The sequence below is a fragment of the Hyaloscypha bicolor genome, assembly GCF_002865645.1.
Source record: "Hyaloscypha bicolor E unplaced genomic scaffold K444scaffold_83, whole genome shotgun sequence".
Lineage (NCBI taxonomy): Eukaryota > Fungi > Ascomycota > Leotiomycetes > Helotiales > Hyaloscyphaceae > Hyaloscypha > Hyaloscypha bicolor.
This window is the reverse complement of record NW_020194585.1, coordinates 331903-348600: the sequence shown is the minus strand read 5'-3', so window position 1 is coordinate 348600 and position 16698 is coordinate 331903. Positions and strand designations below refer to the sequence as shown.

At 35.7% G+C, this 16698-nt stretch overlaps 3 protein-coding genes across 3 annotated transcripts; 1 reads left to right on the top strand and 2 right to left on the bottom strand.

Moving 5' to 3' along the window:
* Positions 1-1706: 1706 nt before the first annotated feature.
* Positions 1707-3932, top strand: K444DRAFT_643340 (kinase-like protein; the record flags this gene model as incomplete). Its single annotated transcript, XM_024884842.1, has 1 exon — positions 1707-3932. One exon carries the CDS (start codon positions 1707-1709, stop codon positions 3930-3932), a length of 2226 nt encoding a protein of 741 aa, XP_024736451.1.
* Positions 3933-5021: 1089 nt separating this feature from the next.
* K444DRAFT_629956 (uncharacterized protein) lies at positions 5022-5327 on the bottom strand (the record flags this gene model as incomplete). The annotated part of the gene is made up of 1 exon (XM_024883129.1): positions 5022-5327. The coding sequence occupies one exon, from the start codon at positions 5325-5327 to the stop codon at positions 5022-5024; it is 306 nt and encodes a 101-aa protein (XP_024736450.1).
* Positions 5328-14097: 8770 nt separating this feature from the next.
* K444DRAFT_529753 (uncharacterized protein) lies at positions 14098-14289 on the bottom strand (the record flags this gene model as incomplete). The annotated part of the gene is made up of 1 exon (XM_024874839.1): positions 14098-14289. One exon carries the CDS (start codon positions 14287-14289, stop codon positions 14098-14100), a length of 192 nt encoding a protein of 63 aa, XP_024736449.1.
* Between the last annotated feature and the right edge of the window lie 2409 nt (positions 14290-16698).

The window sequence follows — 16698 nt, the reverse complement described above, 5'->3', positions numbered from 1 at the left end:
CAGAAGTGACTTGATATTTTGGGGTAAAGGGTGTTTAGCTGTATACGAGTTTTTCAGCCCCGGACTCGTTTCTTGTACAGTACATGCTCAGGAGATGTTTTGCAACCTTCTATCAATCAATTATTATGGAACGGAGAAACTCTCGGTATACCGTTCAGGATTGCGAGCGCACGTTTCAAACCCACACTAGACGACAAAATTTTGGTTCTATTAAGAGCAATACGATGATAAGTGAGAAATGTTACCGTAATTTGCCTCGGGAAATTACCCTTTTTCGCATCTCGGTTAGGCTGCAAGCTTAACTCCTAAAACAATTCTCCTATCACGGCCTCGCAACACCTCAAGCTCACTGTACACGATTGCTCCCCTCCACTTCTAGTCGCCTAGCCTCAATCCCCAGTACCCTCGCTTCCCTCCACCCAGGACCCCAAATCCGAACCGAGCACCACAGCAGGCTCCCGTCACCCAAACCGCCGAGCTTAGATCGCTGTACTGTCCATACCCTACCCATAGTTCTGAGGAGTGGCTCAGCGACTGCAGCACAACCAGCACCGAGCATACATCGAATGAAATTTTCAGCTGCTGTGTGTCTTCAGCGGGTTTTCGTCTTCTCCGAACGAAAATCAAGGCTCATTGTAAGAAAGCTAGACTGGCTCATGGCTCATTCTTCTTCGCCGGTACCGCAGATGGGTCGGTCTCTGTAGTTGTGTCCTCAGAAAGCTTTAAACGGCGTTCCTACTTCAAGCTATGGAAGCTGGCTGTTAGCAGGGACATAGAATTTCACATGACGGAGGCTGGGGTGACCGCAGCCTTAGCGAGCCGCTTACTAGTGAGACCATCAATCGAGCAGCCTTATTTCGACCACTCTCCCAGCCTTGCATCTTTTCTGGTCACTACTTTTCACCTTTCAATATTGCAAGTACCTTCCAGCCTTACCTCTCGAGTCGTGCCACGTACTCGTGATTCCGGCCTGCATTATCACGCGCTTTACGGAATCTATACACCGAGATGGTGTGCTGGCGCTCTCGAGTCAGAATTCTGCCTTACCTGCCGCGAAAGTTCGATTGGTAGCCTCCAAGGCAGAATGAAACGCCTATCATGCAAGATACATTATTGGCTCCAGTGTGTGGCTGAGTGATTGATTCTATGAACGCCAAGGCGTGCGCGACTTGGGAAGAACCGTGGGCGACCGAGCTTGGTGTAGTCGAAGCCTCGAAGGAAGAGGGACAACCTTCCCGCTTTGACACTTTTATTTAAACCCCCGTTAGGCCCCATATACGTTGTCACATTACCTTCCCACCCTCTCCATAACCATGCCCTCGAGACCCCCCACATATCACAGCGGCGCCAATATGCCCGCCCTGCCTCCATACCTCGTGTCGAGCTCCATGTCTCGCTCCCGCGCCTCGCCCGATGACATCCGGTCCGTGGCGGAAGAAATGCTGCGCTCTTCGCTCTCCCAGAATCCTTCATCTAATTCGTCAAGTGAAAACACCGTCCTGCCGTACTCCAACACACCACAATCCTCCACCAGAGAAAGATCCGGAGCAGGGACTTTGTCTTCCTCGTCCCGTCGTGCAAGCCTCCGATCCGAGGCTTCGATGATGAGAGGAGGCCCCATGTCGAGTCCTTCTTTGTCGTCCTCCTCCACCTTGGCAACCAGATCCACATCCTCAGCAACCCGGGAGCGACTTCGCAAAGCTGAGATGAAGGTCGCTGAGTTGAGTCGAGATGTGGAGAAAGAGCGCGCCGTCGCAGATCGGCTGAAACGTGAGGCGGACTTATCTGCCACGGAGGCCAAGTTCCGGGAGCTCCAGCTTAAACGGGAAGTGCGTGCATCTGGTGTCAATTCCGGAAGGCGTTCCGCGGCTGGAATGTTCAAAGCCGTCTGCTCAACCGACCTGCTCTTCCTCATGGACACCACAGGCTCAATGTTGAATCACATCAAGGCAGCCAAGGATCAAGTCAGGAGTATTATGAAAGACATCAAACTGGCGTTTTTGAATGAAGCCGAAATACGCTTCGCGGTGGTGGGGTACAAAGATCATGGGGACACACCCAATATCCAGTTTCTCGACTTTACTTCGAATGTCGATCGAGTGCACGCCTTCCTCAACGGTCTGGCAGCAACTGGTGGTAATGATGAGCCCGAAGACGTTCTAGGCGGGCTTCGACAAGCGCTCAACGCGTCGTGGAAGCAACAGACGCGGTGCATTGTCCATATCGCGGATGCCCCACCACACGGCCACAAGTTGCAGAACAAGCCCTGCAAGGACGATCGCTACCCCAATGTCGGATATTGTCCGCACGGGATCACCCTCGAGCCGATGCTCAAGCAGATGATTGGCCTCAGCATCAACTACGCTCTTCTCCGAATCAATAGTAGCACTGATCGCATGGCCCTTGCCTTCCACGAAGCTTACTCCGCAGCGTCCGCAGACTGTGTGCTACTCAGCTCCAACCAATTTTACAGCGACGCCTCTAACTACTCTTATCCGGGTGGCGGACTCTCCAAGGGTAACGTCAAAGGGAGCCTACTATTTGAAGAGACGGAGCTTGGTACGACTTTCAGCGCCTTGCGGCATCTGATTGTCAATATGGTCACCAGCTCGGCATCGCGCACTGCGGTCCGGGTGTCAACTGCTCGAGCGAAGTCAACTGGCAAGAAGTTATGGTCAGACCTGGCTACGACCCTTGGAGCCATTGGTGAGGACCACGACGAGGGCGACGCCGAGGACACTCGGCTGGAAACTGTGCCCCCAATGTGGCACCTCCGCGACTGGTTCAACGAAACCCTGATGGTGGAGGGTTTCTCCCCCGACGTGGTCCGGCATGATGCTAACACGCTGAATGACATGATGGCCCACGACGACAATATCACCATGGGCATCACAGAGCTCACTGTCCACAAGCGAGACCACCCGTTTGCCCAAGGTGCATTACGTGTGGCATTCTATGCCCGCACTGCTGCCTCTGCCAATCGTTACGTGGTCAAGTCGTTCAAGCGCGGTGGGAAGCGGCTCGCTCACCTAGCTGAGGACATGCGGTGTCAAGCACTGTGCAAGGCATTTGCACTCGATTTTAACGCCTTACTTGGGGAAGAGCACTCAATCGACTTCATCGTGACGACATGCCTGAAAGGTAAATCGGGGACTGACTCTGGCGATGAATGCCTATCCCTCGAGCCCTTCATCGAAGGGACCTACGTCAAGTACAACAACAACTGCGGCTTTGTCAACAAAGACAACCCCTCCGATCGCTTCAGCCAAGCCGCGCAGGCCTTCTCGCACTTCACTTTCGAGCGTTCCCGGGGCCGCTTCCTCGTCAGCGACATCCAAGGCGTCGAAAACATCATGACCGACCCTGTAATCCACACACTCGATCCTGAGCGCTTCAAGCTCGCCGATGCAAACCTCGGTAAGGAGGGCTTCAAGTTCTTCTTCGCCACACATACTTGCAACAGCATCTGCGCCAAGCTCGGCCTCAAGACCAACGCCGCAATGATCATGTCCGGCAAATACCAGTTCCGGGAGTCCTGGCCAAGTATCTACAATAACGTGTGCTGCTCCAACAAGCTGTGCGGCAAGATCATGCGTCTCAGCAGTTCCAAAACCTCGGAGAAATTTTCAGGGTACCATTGGTGCGATATATGTTGGTCGCAGCTGCGGAGCTCAGTCGCCAAATTGGTTTGTTTGGATCCGGGACCGCACCATGAGTTTGAGGTGAGCAGATTCTTTTACGAGTCTCAGGGAAGGAGCACGCCAAGGAGATGTGCGACGCATCGGGGGGGAGAGGGGGAGGATATCACGATGGCGGATTCGAGGACGAGGACGAGGACGAGGACGAGGACGGAGGTTGTGGGTGAGAATTTTTGGGCGAGGTTGAAGAGCGCAAAGAGGGAGAAGAGTGTGGTGTCTTTGAGGGGTCGCTAAAGAGGAGGATTTCAGTGACGTCCATCCATTGTCATAGTCGTTGTCATGAATCTCTTTGTTGTCAGTGCGGTAAGGTTCTATACGGAGTCGAATACTCAAGTACGAGCTGCTAATAAATGTTTATATCTCTAAGTAAAGTCAAGGTTGCAGGCTTCGCAACAGACTGTTATGTGAAAGCAGTGTCGACACTTCATTGCCATCGATGTTTTGAAGTAGCTGGATGCTTGATCGTACGGGTAGACATCTTGGAAGACGTGGTATTTGCACTCCGAAGGGTTTGGGGGTGCGATTATTGGGAGGTGGCGTTTCAGCTACTTCGGAGTCGACATGCAAATCCCGCAACTCAGCTATAATCCCTTAATTTCAAAGCATCTATTTGTAAGAGGGCTCATTTTTAGCTATTTTATTTATAATAATTCGATTTATAAGGTGGCGAGGAATTACCAGAAATCGAGGAGGTTCCAGCTCCTTCGGCTTCGCTTACCAATTGGCGCTAGGCCTGGTTTAATAAAGACCGCCCCTAGCGATACCGAATGAGGTCAGCCCAACCTTATTTCAGCCTCATCTCGGCTTCCGAAGCTCTGGAGTCATGTGCGTAGTCACGTAATAATCTAAGTAAATATAATTAATTATCTTTGATTATCTTTGATTATAATTAAGTATGATTTGATTAGCTTGATTTTGACTCGATTTGATTTGAGTAGGGGGGTCTAATCAAATCAAACCTAATCATTTGACACACTGGAGACGATTACAGATGCAGAGATTAGAGAGAAAATAAGAACAATGCACCAGCGCTGTTTAAATGTAATTGCAGCTGATTGAATGGAGACGAAGTGGTGAAAATAGTCTGAATAGCTTCAATTGCAGTGATTAGCCACAGCGAGATGTGCATAAAGCGGCAATTGTTGCGTAATTTAATCCTTAAAGACCCCTGTACGGAGTGAATGAGTGAATGAAACCAAACAAGTCCTCGACCATTGAAGTCGCGCCCCAAGCATTCCCCGCTACCCACACCCAACCCAGCCTGACAGCCAGTCCCAGTCGAACGAGACCACCCGATCGTCTTAGACACAGGTGCAGAGTAATTCATGGAAAATAGCAACCCCAGTCGTAGGCACCACCGCCCTGAGGGTCCGCGTAGGCGCTACCACCGTAGGTGAATTGGCAATACTCGTCCACATTGACCCCTCCTGGCTTTCCCGTGTTTGGGTCATAACAAGACCAGTCATAGGCTCCGGAATTATTGAGGATGGCTTGCTCTGAACCGTTTGCGTATTGCTCTTGGCATGCTGCCTGCATATTGACGCCGCCGGCCCAAGTGCGGGCGGAAGCTGGGACAGCAAGCATGACGAGACCAGCGACGACGCCGAAGATACCAGAGGGAGCGAGCATGATGATGACTTTGGGGATTTGCGGCTGCTCTAAGTTAGCGACGGAAAGGGTTAGAAAGAAGTTGCTGCAATGACTAGAGAATTCTCACCTGATAGGTAGTCGTAAGAACGATAGGGACAGGTGAGTAGATAGCTAGGTAAAGAAGAGAAGTGAGAGCGGATGACTAGTGGTGAGAAAAAAATCAACTACTTGGGAGCTTCTGACAGCATATTTATAGAGAAATACTCAGTTGTTGGACTCAAATTTACCCGGCTTGTGCCTCCCCCTTCCTGCTATCCCCCTCTTGGTTTATTTGCTAGTGCGTATGTTTTGAGTATAGGTGCGGGTAGGAATCCAGGGGGTTAGGCCAGTGAGGAAGTCCCTTTCGCTGCATTATCGTTGATTTTTGGTTCCTAGTGCTTGATAAGCACTAGAGCAGTATATCGGGAGTTGAACCCAACCTACAAGCCACCCTACGGTAAGTTGTTTCGGTGAGGAAGTCCCTTTTGAGCTGGCTGAGAGCCATTGCCAGGGTAAACCGTCTTCGTGAACCTTCTACGCACACCCCTGGCTTAATTCAAAGACCACTTTTTGCTCCGTGTAATAGATCCAAAAGCCTTCTGACCAGGCTTATAACCACTCAAAATAGGAACTCTGCTCCTCTAATCCACATTAGGTGCGCTACCAGGGGTGGGTTGGTGCTCGTATTCCTAGACCCTGTGCGTGGCGGAGTAAATAACTCTAAATAGTGGACCGTTGTGATTTTGTTTCGCCTGTAAATCTACAGACCAATACTCCTAGTCCTCATATAATAATCATATTCGAAACGATCTAGGGTCTCGGGGAACCCGAATTCCTTCTATGGCGAAGCAGGCAAAGGAATACCAAGAATGGTTACAGTGGTAGAGAAAAAGATGGGCCCTTTTACCTCGCCGTGCTATAGCCCCGCAAGATTGGACTCATTGGAGAGATCAATATTCTTGCTATCGTCCAAGATCCAAAGTTTCCAAACCAACCTTACGGACCAGCCCTGGCTACCTGACATCAGGCTGGGAGACTCGCAACGGCGGTGTTGTTAATTTTACTTGACTCGGTACTTCGCGCGTTGGACTGGGGGAGCGCTGGCGAGTTGATGGTGACGTTAGGTGTAAGATGGACCCGTTTTGAACAGGCTTGGCGATGATCCACCCTGGAACGTTCCGGCCCGTATTAGTAAGTATTAGATAATACCAGGGTAGGGAATAGTCCGACCTTAGCCTAGAGAATTAGCTCTGCTTAGATATACGGCCTCTTTTTAAACTTATAAGATTCTAAACTCGGTACTAATAACTTATTATATAACTATTTAAAGATATAATTAAGTATTAAATTATACTTAATTTTTAAATAATAACCTTTACTCTTATATAAACTTTATTATTTATATAAATATTAAAAATAATAAGCTTTGATTTTTATAAAAAGCTCTTTAAGGGAATTCCAAGATTAAAAAAATTACATATAAACTAAATATATTATTATAATAGGTATACGTAATAGTATATAGATAGATATTAGATATTATAAATCTAGTTTCCTATTTTAGGTAAAGCTTGCGATCGGAATTATACAGGTAATCAGAATTATACGAATTATATGGGATTATATTTCCTAGTTAAGTAAAGTGCTTTGCAGGCTTGGCTAAGTACTAGAAAATATATAGGGAGATACTTCTAGCTTTAAAAAGAAGTATTAATTAGTCTTTTACTAGAATTAATTCTTGGAATTAGTTATATTTACAAGTATTATTCTATAGCTTACTTATTTTAATTACTTATATATTACCCTACTATTATATATCTTATATTCTAATTAATCTAACCTTTAGGAAATAGTTTATTATAAGATAATTAAGTTATTAATAGATAAAAATATTAATAGCTAGAGTATTAACTAAAAGAAGTGCCTCTACTACTACTAGAGTAATCTAACCGGGTATCCAGAGAAGTGCCTAGTTAAGTACTCTTTATACTATCTAATTAGAAGAAGGAAATAGAACTCAGATACCTCTAGAACTAGCTAGTAGAATAATAATAACAGAGAAATTAGTAGTAGCTTACTATTATATTACTGAGTTAGAAACAGAGATATAATAGAGAGAAGATCTAAAGAAGCTAGAAGCTTAGATCTATTATCTTAAAAATATTTAAATACCCGGTATAGAACCCGTTATATCCCTAGTAGTACTCTTGGTTTAAAGGGCTTTAAAAACCCGAGAACTGCCTACTTACCGGAAAAAGAATATTAAAGAAGCCTAGAACTTCTTTTATTAGATAGAGTTAAAGTAATATAAAGATAATAAAATTACCTAGACTATTAATATAATAAAGGTTATATATTATATTTTTTATTTTAAGAATATAACTAGAAATATCTAGAAGTATAGAAAGTAATTAGTAGATATTAATATTATAAATTAAAAGAGTTTTATTAAGTTTATAAAGAATTCTATTTTAGATTTAAAGAACTATAATAATAATATCCTTATTAAGTTCAAGAATATTAAATAATAGCTAGGCTAAAGTATTTAAAGCTTTATATTTTATTTAGATAGTCTATTAAATAACTTATAATATACGGGTTTATTATAAAAGCGGAATAACTTATTTAATAGCTTGAGATAGAAGATCCGGAATAAGATTAATTATTAAGGAAATACTTTATAAGAGAGAAAGAAGCTTATCTTTATTACTATAAGAATTAAGAATAATTTAAATCTATTTATTTAACAGAAATATAATAATAAACTAATAGAATAGTAAAAGAAAAAAAAAATAGAAAAAAAAAGGAGAGATAATAAAGAGAAATAGAAGAAAAGTATATTCTTATTATAAGATTTATAAAACCGGAATAATAAAGATATAATAACGGGATCTAATATAGTACTTATATTAGAATTTATAAAACTAGATATAATTTGCTTTACTTATTAGAAGAAGGATTATTATACTACTACTTGCCTTAATTAAAAGAAACCGACTTATTATAACTATAATAAGTCTGGCTATAAATTATATAAGTATCTAGAACTAAAGAAGCCGAGAAACAGATATATCTTATAGTAATTATACTCGTTTATATTATAGAGAATAAGGCCCTTAAAATAAGAATAGTAATTAAAATTACTATTAAGACAAGAAAAAAGTAATAAAGGGTTAGAGTATTAGTAGATTCGAGTATAGAGACTAATTATATAAAGAGAAAATTAGCTTTAGATATAGGTATTTCGTTAATATTAAAGGTAACTCTCTTATCTTTACTAGAGAGAAAGAGAGTTTATTTATATAAAGATTATATTTTTAGAATTACTATTAAGAATATACTAAAGAACTAAAAAAAGGCTAATATATACTTTATATTATATAATTTTAATCTAAACTATATTAATATAATACTTGAATTTTTATAGCTCTATTAGATTAATTCTCTAATTTCTTTTAGAGAGATAATATAGAAATACTAGATTTAATTATAGAAGATTAAAGTTCTAAATATTAGGAAGTTTACTAAAGTAATAAAGTATAAGATATATATTTTTCTATTAACTACTTATTCTATAACGAATAGCTAAAGAATTACTACTATTATTACTAATAAAATAGTTATATTTCCTAAAAAGTATTAAAACTTTTTCCGAGTATTCTTTATAGAAGCTACTAGTATATTACCCGACTATTATATAATAGAGTATTATATGGATCTGGAACTAGAGTTCTAACTATTATATAGTTCTATATATACTTTATTAGAAAAGAAGCTTGAAGTTCTTTAGAAATATCTTAATACTAGCCTAGAAAAGAAATAAATTCGTTATTCTACTAGTCTAGCTAGTATTCTAATTATATTTATTCTAAAAAAAGAAGGCAGCCTATAGTTATATATTAATTACCGGAATCTAAATAGAATTACTATTAAGAACCAAATACTATTACTATTTATTAGTAAAACTATAAATAGATTTTATAGAGTAAAGATATATATAAAACTAGATTTAAAGAATACTTACTATTAATTATAAATACAGGAAAGTAATAAGTAAAAGATAGTATTTCGAATATACTATAGATATTTCAAATATTATATTATATCTTTTAGGCTATCTAATACTCTAATAATATTTCAGGTATATATTAACTATATACTAGTAGGCCTTATAAATATTATTTATATAGTTTATCTAGATAATATTTTAATTTATTTAGAGAACCTAGAATAGTATATAGTAATAATCTAATATATACTCAAATAGCTATAATAATATTAGCTTTTTAAAAACTTATTAAAATACAAGTTTAATATAGAAAAAATAGAGTTTCTAGGGTTTATAATTAGCTTAAATAGTATAGAAATAGAGGCTAGCTAGATTATAGCTATTAGGGAATAGCCGGCCCTAAAGAATAATATCCGAGAAGTCTAAGTATTTCTGGATTTTACTAACTTTTACTAGAAGTTTATTTATTAATATTTCAGGATAATAAAGGAATTAATTAATTTATTAAAAACTAGTAAAAACATATAATATTATTTTAGCTATATAAATAAGGCAGATAAGACTTTTAAAAAGCTATAAATTATATTTATAATAGTACTAATTCTTTATTATTTTAATCTAGCTTTAAAGATTTATATAAAAACAGATACTTTAGGATTTATAATTATAGATATAATTTCCTAGCTTTTTAGTAAGAGAGCAGAAGTCAGGTAGTACTTTATTGCCTTTTATTTAAAGAAAATAACTATAATTAAAAATAGATATAAGATATATAACTCTAAACTCTTATATATTATTCTAGTATTTCATATCTAGTAATATTACCTAATATATATCTAATATATTATTATTATTAAAATAGATTATAATAACTTGAAATACTTTATAACTAAGAGAAAATTAAATAGTTAATAAATAAGATAAGTAAAAAAGCTAGCTATTTTTAATTTTGTCTTAAAGTATTAGCTAGAGTATAATAACTTTACTAATAGGCTATTAAGATAGCTAGACTTTATAATAAATATAGATAAAGATACTTTACTATCTATATTTTATAATAAGCTATAGAATATAGAATAAAAAACCCTATAGATAATAGTAATAGAATACTATATTATTTCTATAATACTATAATTTAAGGTCTAGAAAAGAAAAAGTAAATATTTCTTAATTAGTAAAATACTAAGAAATTCCGAAAAGGAAGTCTATTTTAGTAATAAAATAATACTAGAAATATTACTATTTGAGCCTATTATTAGTATAGCTAGTTATAAATAATATATATTATAGATTCTAGCTATATAAGTAACTGAATCCGAAATAGTATATAAGGAAAATAGAGAGATATTATTTAAACTACTATTATAGTACTAAAAGCTCGATTTATTAGTATAATACTAGTAATATAAATAGTTCTTAAAAGAGACCTTTACTAGAGCTATTAAGACTTAAAGATTTAATATATCTGGGTTATTAAAATATTAGAATACTATTTATATACTAAATAAGCCGGCTCTTAAAGAAGAATTACTATAAGCTAATTATAATAACTCTATAGATAGATATTTTAGTATTAGTAAAATACTAGAGATTTTTTAAAGGAAGTATTTCTAATAAAATATAAGAAAGAATATAAAAGACTATATTAGAACTTATTTTATATATTAATAAACTAAAGTAAAAAGATATTTACTATATAGTATATTTAATTCGTTTCTTCTTTCCTTTAAGCTATAGTAAGAAATTACTATAGACTTTATTATAGGGCTGTCTTTTTCTAGGTTTTATAATAAGATATATAATTCTATATTTATTATTATTAATAGATATATAAAAATAATATAATATATTCTAATTACTAAAGAGATCTCGGCTTCTAAATTAGCGGAGCTATTTATATATTATATTATTAAAGACTTTAGTATATTTATAAATATAATCTCTAATAGAGAATCTATTTTTATAAATAAGTTCTAGTTAAATCTATATTTCTATTTAAAGATTTAATAATAATTAAGTATAGTATTTTACTTATAAACTAATAAATAAATAGAGAATCTAAACCAAACTCTAGAATAGTATTTAAGGTATTATACTAGCTACTAATAAAATAATTAGATAATAAAACTTGCTCTTATAGAATTCATATATAATAATTTTATATATTTAATAATAGAAATTTCTTTATTTTATATATTATACGGATTTTATTCTAGTATTAAACTATATATTAAGGATAATGTTTTAGAAAAAGAAGTACTAGTAATATAGAAAAGAATATAGAGAATTTAAGTAAAATAGGAAGTACTAGAGAAGTAATAGTAAAAAGTAGTAAATATATAAAAAAAGTACTATAATACGAAATATATTAATAAAAAGTTTAATATATATAATAAAGTTATATTTTATATAAAGAATATTTAATAGCTATAATCTAGTATAAAGCTAATAAATAAATATCTCGGCCCTTTTAAAGTTCTAGAAGTTATAGAAATATATAAATAGATATATTACTTGAAATTATTACTACTATATTAGATTTATAATATTTTCTATATTTCTCTTTTAGAACTATAATATCTGTAAACTAGTACTATAATAGAACTAGAACTAGTTAAGATTAAGAATAAAAAAGAATTCGAGGTGAAATCTATTATAGTTTATAAAAAGAGTAGAAAAGAAAGAAAGAATCTTATTTATTAGAAAAACTATTTACTAGTAAATAATATATAGGAACTATTAAGTAATCTAGAAAATATAGCTTAAGAATTATAAGAATACTTGAAAAAGAATAATATTATAATACTATTAGCTAAATAAAAATATAAAAAATAAATACTTTTATTAGAAAACTATTAAAACCTATATAATTATTCTTAGAAAAACTATATAAAGATTATTAAGAACTCTAAAAACTTCAATTTCTATATCCTATAAATACCCTATTTTTATAACTACTTTCTATTATTTTTATTATTATTCTTATTAGAATTCTTTTAAGAAATAAATAATAAATTAGCCTATAAAGCTATTAGCTATTAGTAAGAATTAAGAAAGAAGTAAGCTTACTTAATACTAAAGAATATTAACTATATTATTAAAAGTACTTTATATTTATACTAAGCTAGTAAAAATTACTTAACTTATTTCTTAGATTATTAGAGGAATTTATTAGCCTCGAATAATAGTTTTAATATAAGAAGTATATATAGTTTAATATAAAAGAAACATAGTAATAGCTTTCTTTCTTTTAGATAAAGAATAAAAAAGATACTTATATATATTAATAGCTTAAAAAAGGCAGTTTAGCTATATTATATATATTTAAGGAATTTTAGATAATATTAGAATAAGAAATAAAAGAAGGAATTTATTATTTTTAGAATAGTAATAATTATATATTAAGTAATTATTACTCTTAATATAATAGCCGGTGCCCCTCCCACGTACTTCGCTTGTGGTCGGGATAAGCAAGTGTCTCGTTTAACCAAGTGTCCTATCGAGATTTTAGCCGATTCTTGATTTTTGGTATATATTGCATATAAAATCAAGCATATTTGCAATGGAATTTAAGGATACTAGTTACAAAAAATATAAAGCTACCTAGAACTATACAAAATCGGCATTCGCTTATATACTATTAATTGAGCCCGTATTACTCTCTATATCTGAAGAGTCTGGAATAATAAGGGGGGGTGGACTTGAGTCTATATACTCTCCCACCCTCTTCTTTTAATGCTTCCGTTCAGTAGTATTAATTACTATATCCTTATCCCCGTTAATATTAATAAAGGTATTTAGTACCTCTAGCTAATCGGGGGCTAGATTACTGAGGGATACTATAAGCTGGCGAACTACGAGCTATAAATCAGGGTAAAAGTCCTCCTTATAGCGAGCTCGTTCAATAATTATAGGGTATTTATTAGGTTTGCGAATTGGTACCATATCCTTTACTAGAATTAGCTTATCCTTTAGTTAATACTTCACGATTCTAGCTAGTCTAGCTTTCTTATCCTTGCGAGCTTGAATCCCGGTGTCCTTGAGCTGATTTTTAGCTCGATTTACGGCAGTGGCGAGCTTCTTTTTAGCCTTGTAAAGAGCTTCTTTATTATCTTTCTCCTTTTTCTCTTTAATCTCTATACGAAGCTCTGCTATACTAGCAGATGGCCCTCCCTTATATGAGCTTTTACGGGACTTCGCCTTATGATTATACTCCTTACGAAGCTTTATTTAGAGAGCCTGGTACTCTATTATCTGGAGATAACTTTTTTGCAGTTAAATATTAACCTTTTTGACTATAGCTATCCAAGTTTCCTTCGAATTTTCTGAAAAAGTTATAGGATCGCGATCTGCAAGTATCCTAAGGATTGCGGCTATATTCTATACTTTATCGGGGCGAGTAGGTAATAAAGGGGGAAGATCTAAGCTCTCCTCTTCCTTAACCTCCTTAATTAATCTCTTCTTCTTTCCGTATAATCGTATCTTTTTAATTCTAGCTTTGCAACTAACGGGCTATATACCAGAGCTCTCAAAGGCGTTCTTAATTATATATTTTTGTATTATTTATATACGAATCAGGGTAAGATTACGGAAAAAGGAGGTAATCGTATATTCAAAATCGAGGGAACGGAGGGCTATATGAATTACCATTTTATAATAGTACTTCCAGGGGCGAAATATACTAACGTTAAGTGGTTAAAGGACATGTGTCAAGTGAGAGGGAAACCAGAATAGCTTAATATTATATTCCCCGGCCTTTAATTAAAATGATTTATAGACGTGTAATTCGTAACCGTCTAGGAGAAGGATTTTCCAAGGTTTGTCTGGCCTAGCTCTTGAATACTTAATTAAATAATCGAGGTATTTCATAGCTACGTTATTATTTATATATCCGGTAAGTATATACTTAATATGCTCTGTCCCGATCAGGTTTTCTAATACCCAATTATCCATAATCTTCTTTCCAGGAGCAATTACAAATGGCGGAAGAGGTTTACGACTATCTGTATAAATAGTCTCGATTATCGTAACTGATTTGCGATTCTCAGGGCTGGCCATATATAGCTCTTTTACCTCTATAGGTATAATTACGTACTTACTAGTAGGGCAACCAATACGTGCTCCTGACTTATCTATATTTAGAACGTTCTTCCTCTTTATAATATAAAGCTCCTCTAGAATATCGTAATATTTCTGAAACCATATTCTAATATCCTTTTCTATATGGGACTCGAGTCGTATGTATGTAATTGGCTTCGTTTTAATCATGTGAAGTGTCTTGTGGTTCCGTATCCAGAGGCTAAACCAAGTGGCCAAAGGGGGTGGTTTTGGGGGAGATTCAGCCTAATTACGTTAGATATATTATTAGATTTAAAAGAAGTACTTATAGCCTTCAAGTGGGCAATTGCGGCTTGAACCATGTAATATGTAGCACCCAAACCAGCCTCCCATTGCTCGTAGCAATATTGCCGAATCGCCTCCTCCTGTGCCTCGTTCAGGATCTTATTATTGCTACTATACGTATTATAGAGTCCTTGGGAGTTCCTCTTCTTATTGCGTTTGCGGAGTACCGATTTTCGCAAAGAAGCTTCCTTAACGTGATATATCCTCGCAGTAGTAATTACTGAATTATCGTCGTTCTCAAGGTACCATTCGCAGGCCTTATTAAAGATACGGTAGTAATCAGCTTCCGTAGTATATGAATAATAGAAATACTCCCAGGACATCTTCCCAATCCTAGTAGAATCAAATAAAGGTATATCCATTTTTGGAATCTTTATACATAAATTGAATAATGAATTAGTTAATAAGTTGGGCCAAATGCGCAATTACAAGACGCGTTTTTTGGTGAGGATCATACGTAAATTTTAGGGCATATATTTTCTCGATAGGACACTTGGTTAAACGAGATACTTGCTTATCCCGACCACAAGCGAAGCGCGTGGGAGGGGCACCGGCTATTAAGTAAAATCAGGAAACTTAGTAATATTCTTGAAATATTAAAGATAATAAGAGCGAATTAAGGATATAGAAATATTAGCCAAATAAATAGTAATAGGCTAATAAATATTAAGAGAAGTATTTATCTTAATAAATAAAGAAATAAAAAAGAAAATTAGAAAAGAACTTAAATAAAGCTTAAATAAAGCTTAAAAAAGCTTAACAGAGCTTAAAGAAGGCTTAAAGAAAGAGGGCAAGGGACAAGAAGGAGCTAGATATAGTATTATAGTTAAGGAAAGAGAAGATTAGTTAGTAGAAAAGAAAATGCCTTTTTATAATACCCTTTTCTTAAATAGTAATTACAAATTCGGAATTAGCTCTATACTAGAAATACCCAGAAAGTTCTAAAGAAAAAATTTATAAACGAACTAGAAGATTAGATTAACTTTTCTAAGCTCTTAGGCCTATAGAATAATAATTTATTTAGAAATAGAGGCTAAGTTAGGATTTATAAACTAATTAGAAGACCGGAAGAGCTTTATATCTAATAGTATATACTATATCTGTACTACTTTTATAAGAGGGAATTACTAGAGGCGATTTGCAAGTTAACCGGATAGGATTAGTAAACTATATCTTTAATTCTATTACCTGGCGTAATAATAAGATAATTATAAGAAGTTTTTAGAAAGAACTAGTAGTCGGAAAAGTTTTAGAGAATTATCTATAAAGCTATTTGCAGTTCTCTCAGGCCTTTTAGAGACAAGGGCCTAGAGGGGGGATTAATATAATAGATATATGTAATAGTATATAGATAGATATTAGATATTATAAATCTAGTTTCCTATTTTAGGTAAAGCTTGCGATCGGAATTATACAGGTAATCAGAATTATACGGATTGCATGGGATTATATTTCCTAGTTAAGTAAAGTGCTTTGCAGGCTTGGCTAAGTACTAGGGAATATATAGGAAGACGCTTCTAGCTTTGGAAAGAGGTATTAATTAGTCTTTTGCTAGAATCAATTCTTGGAATTAGTTACACTTGCAAGCGTCACTCTGCAGCTTACTTACCTTGACTACTTGTGCATTACCCTGCTATTACGTGCCTCACAATTATGATCTAAATTATAGTCTGGATATTTTTATTACAGTCTAGTCTAGTTCTGAGTACCCTTAGTCTAGTTCATTTAAATGAGATCGCATTCTGATTTTTTTTTTTAATTAAACTATAGTCTCAGACTGTAGTCTAGACTATTCCTTATTCTGGATAATACCGGTATTAGATCGTTCTAATTATTTCAAAATGGCAGGTATAGGGCGAAAATAACAGGGGTAGGCGAATCTGACCGCTATTTACCCTACTATTTCTTCGTCCGGTGAGACATTGCTGTCACGGATATGGTATTCAGGGCTTGGAAAGC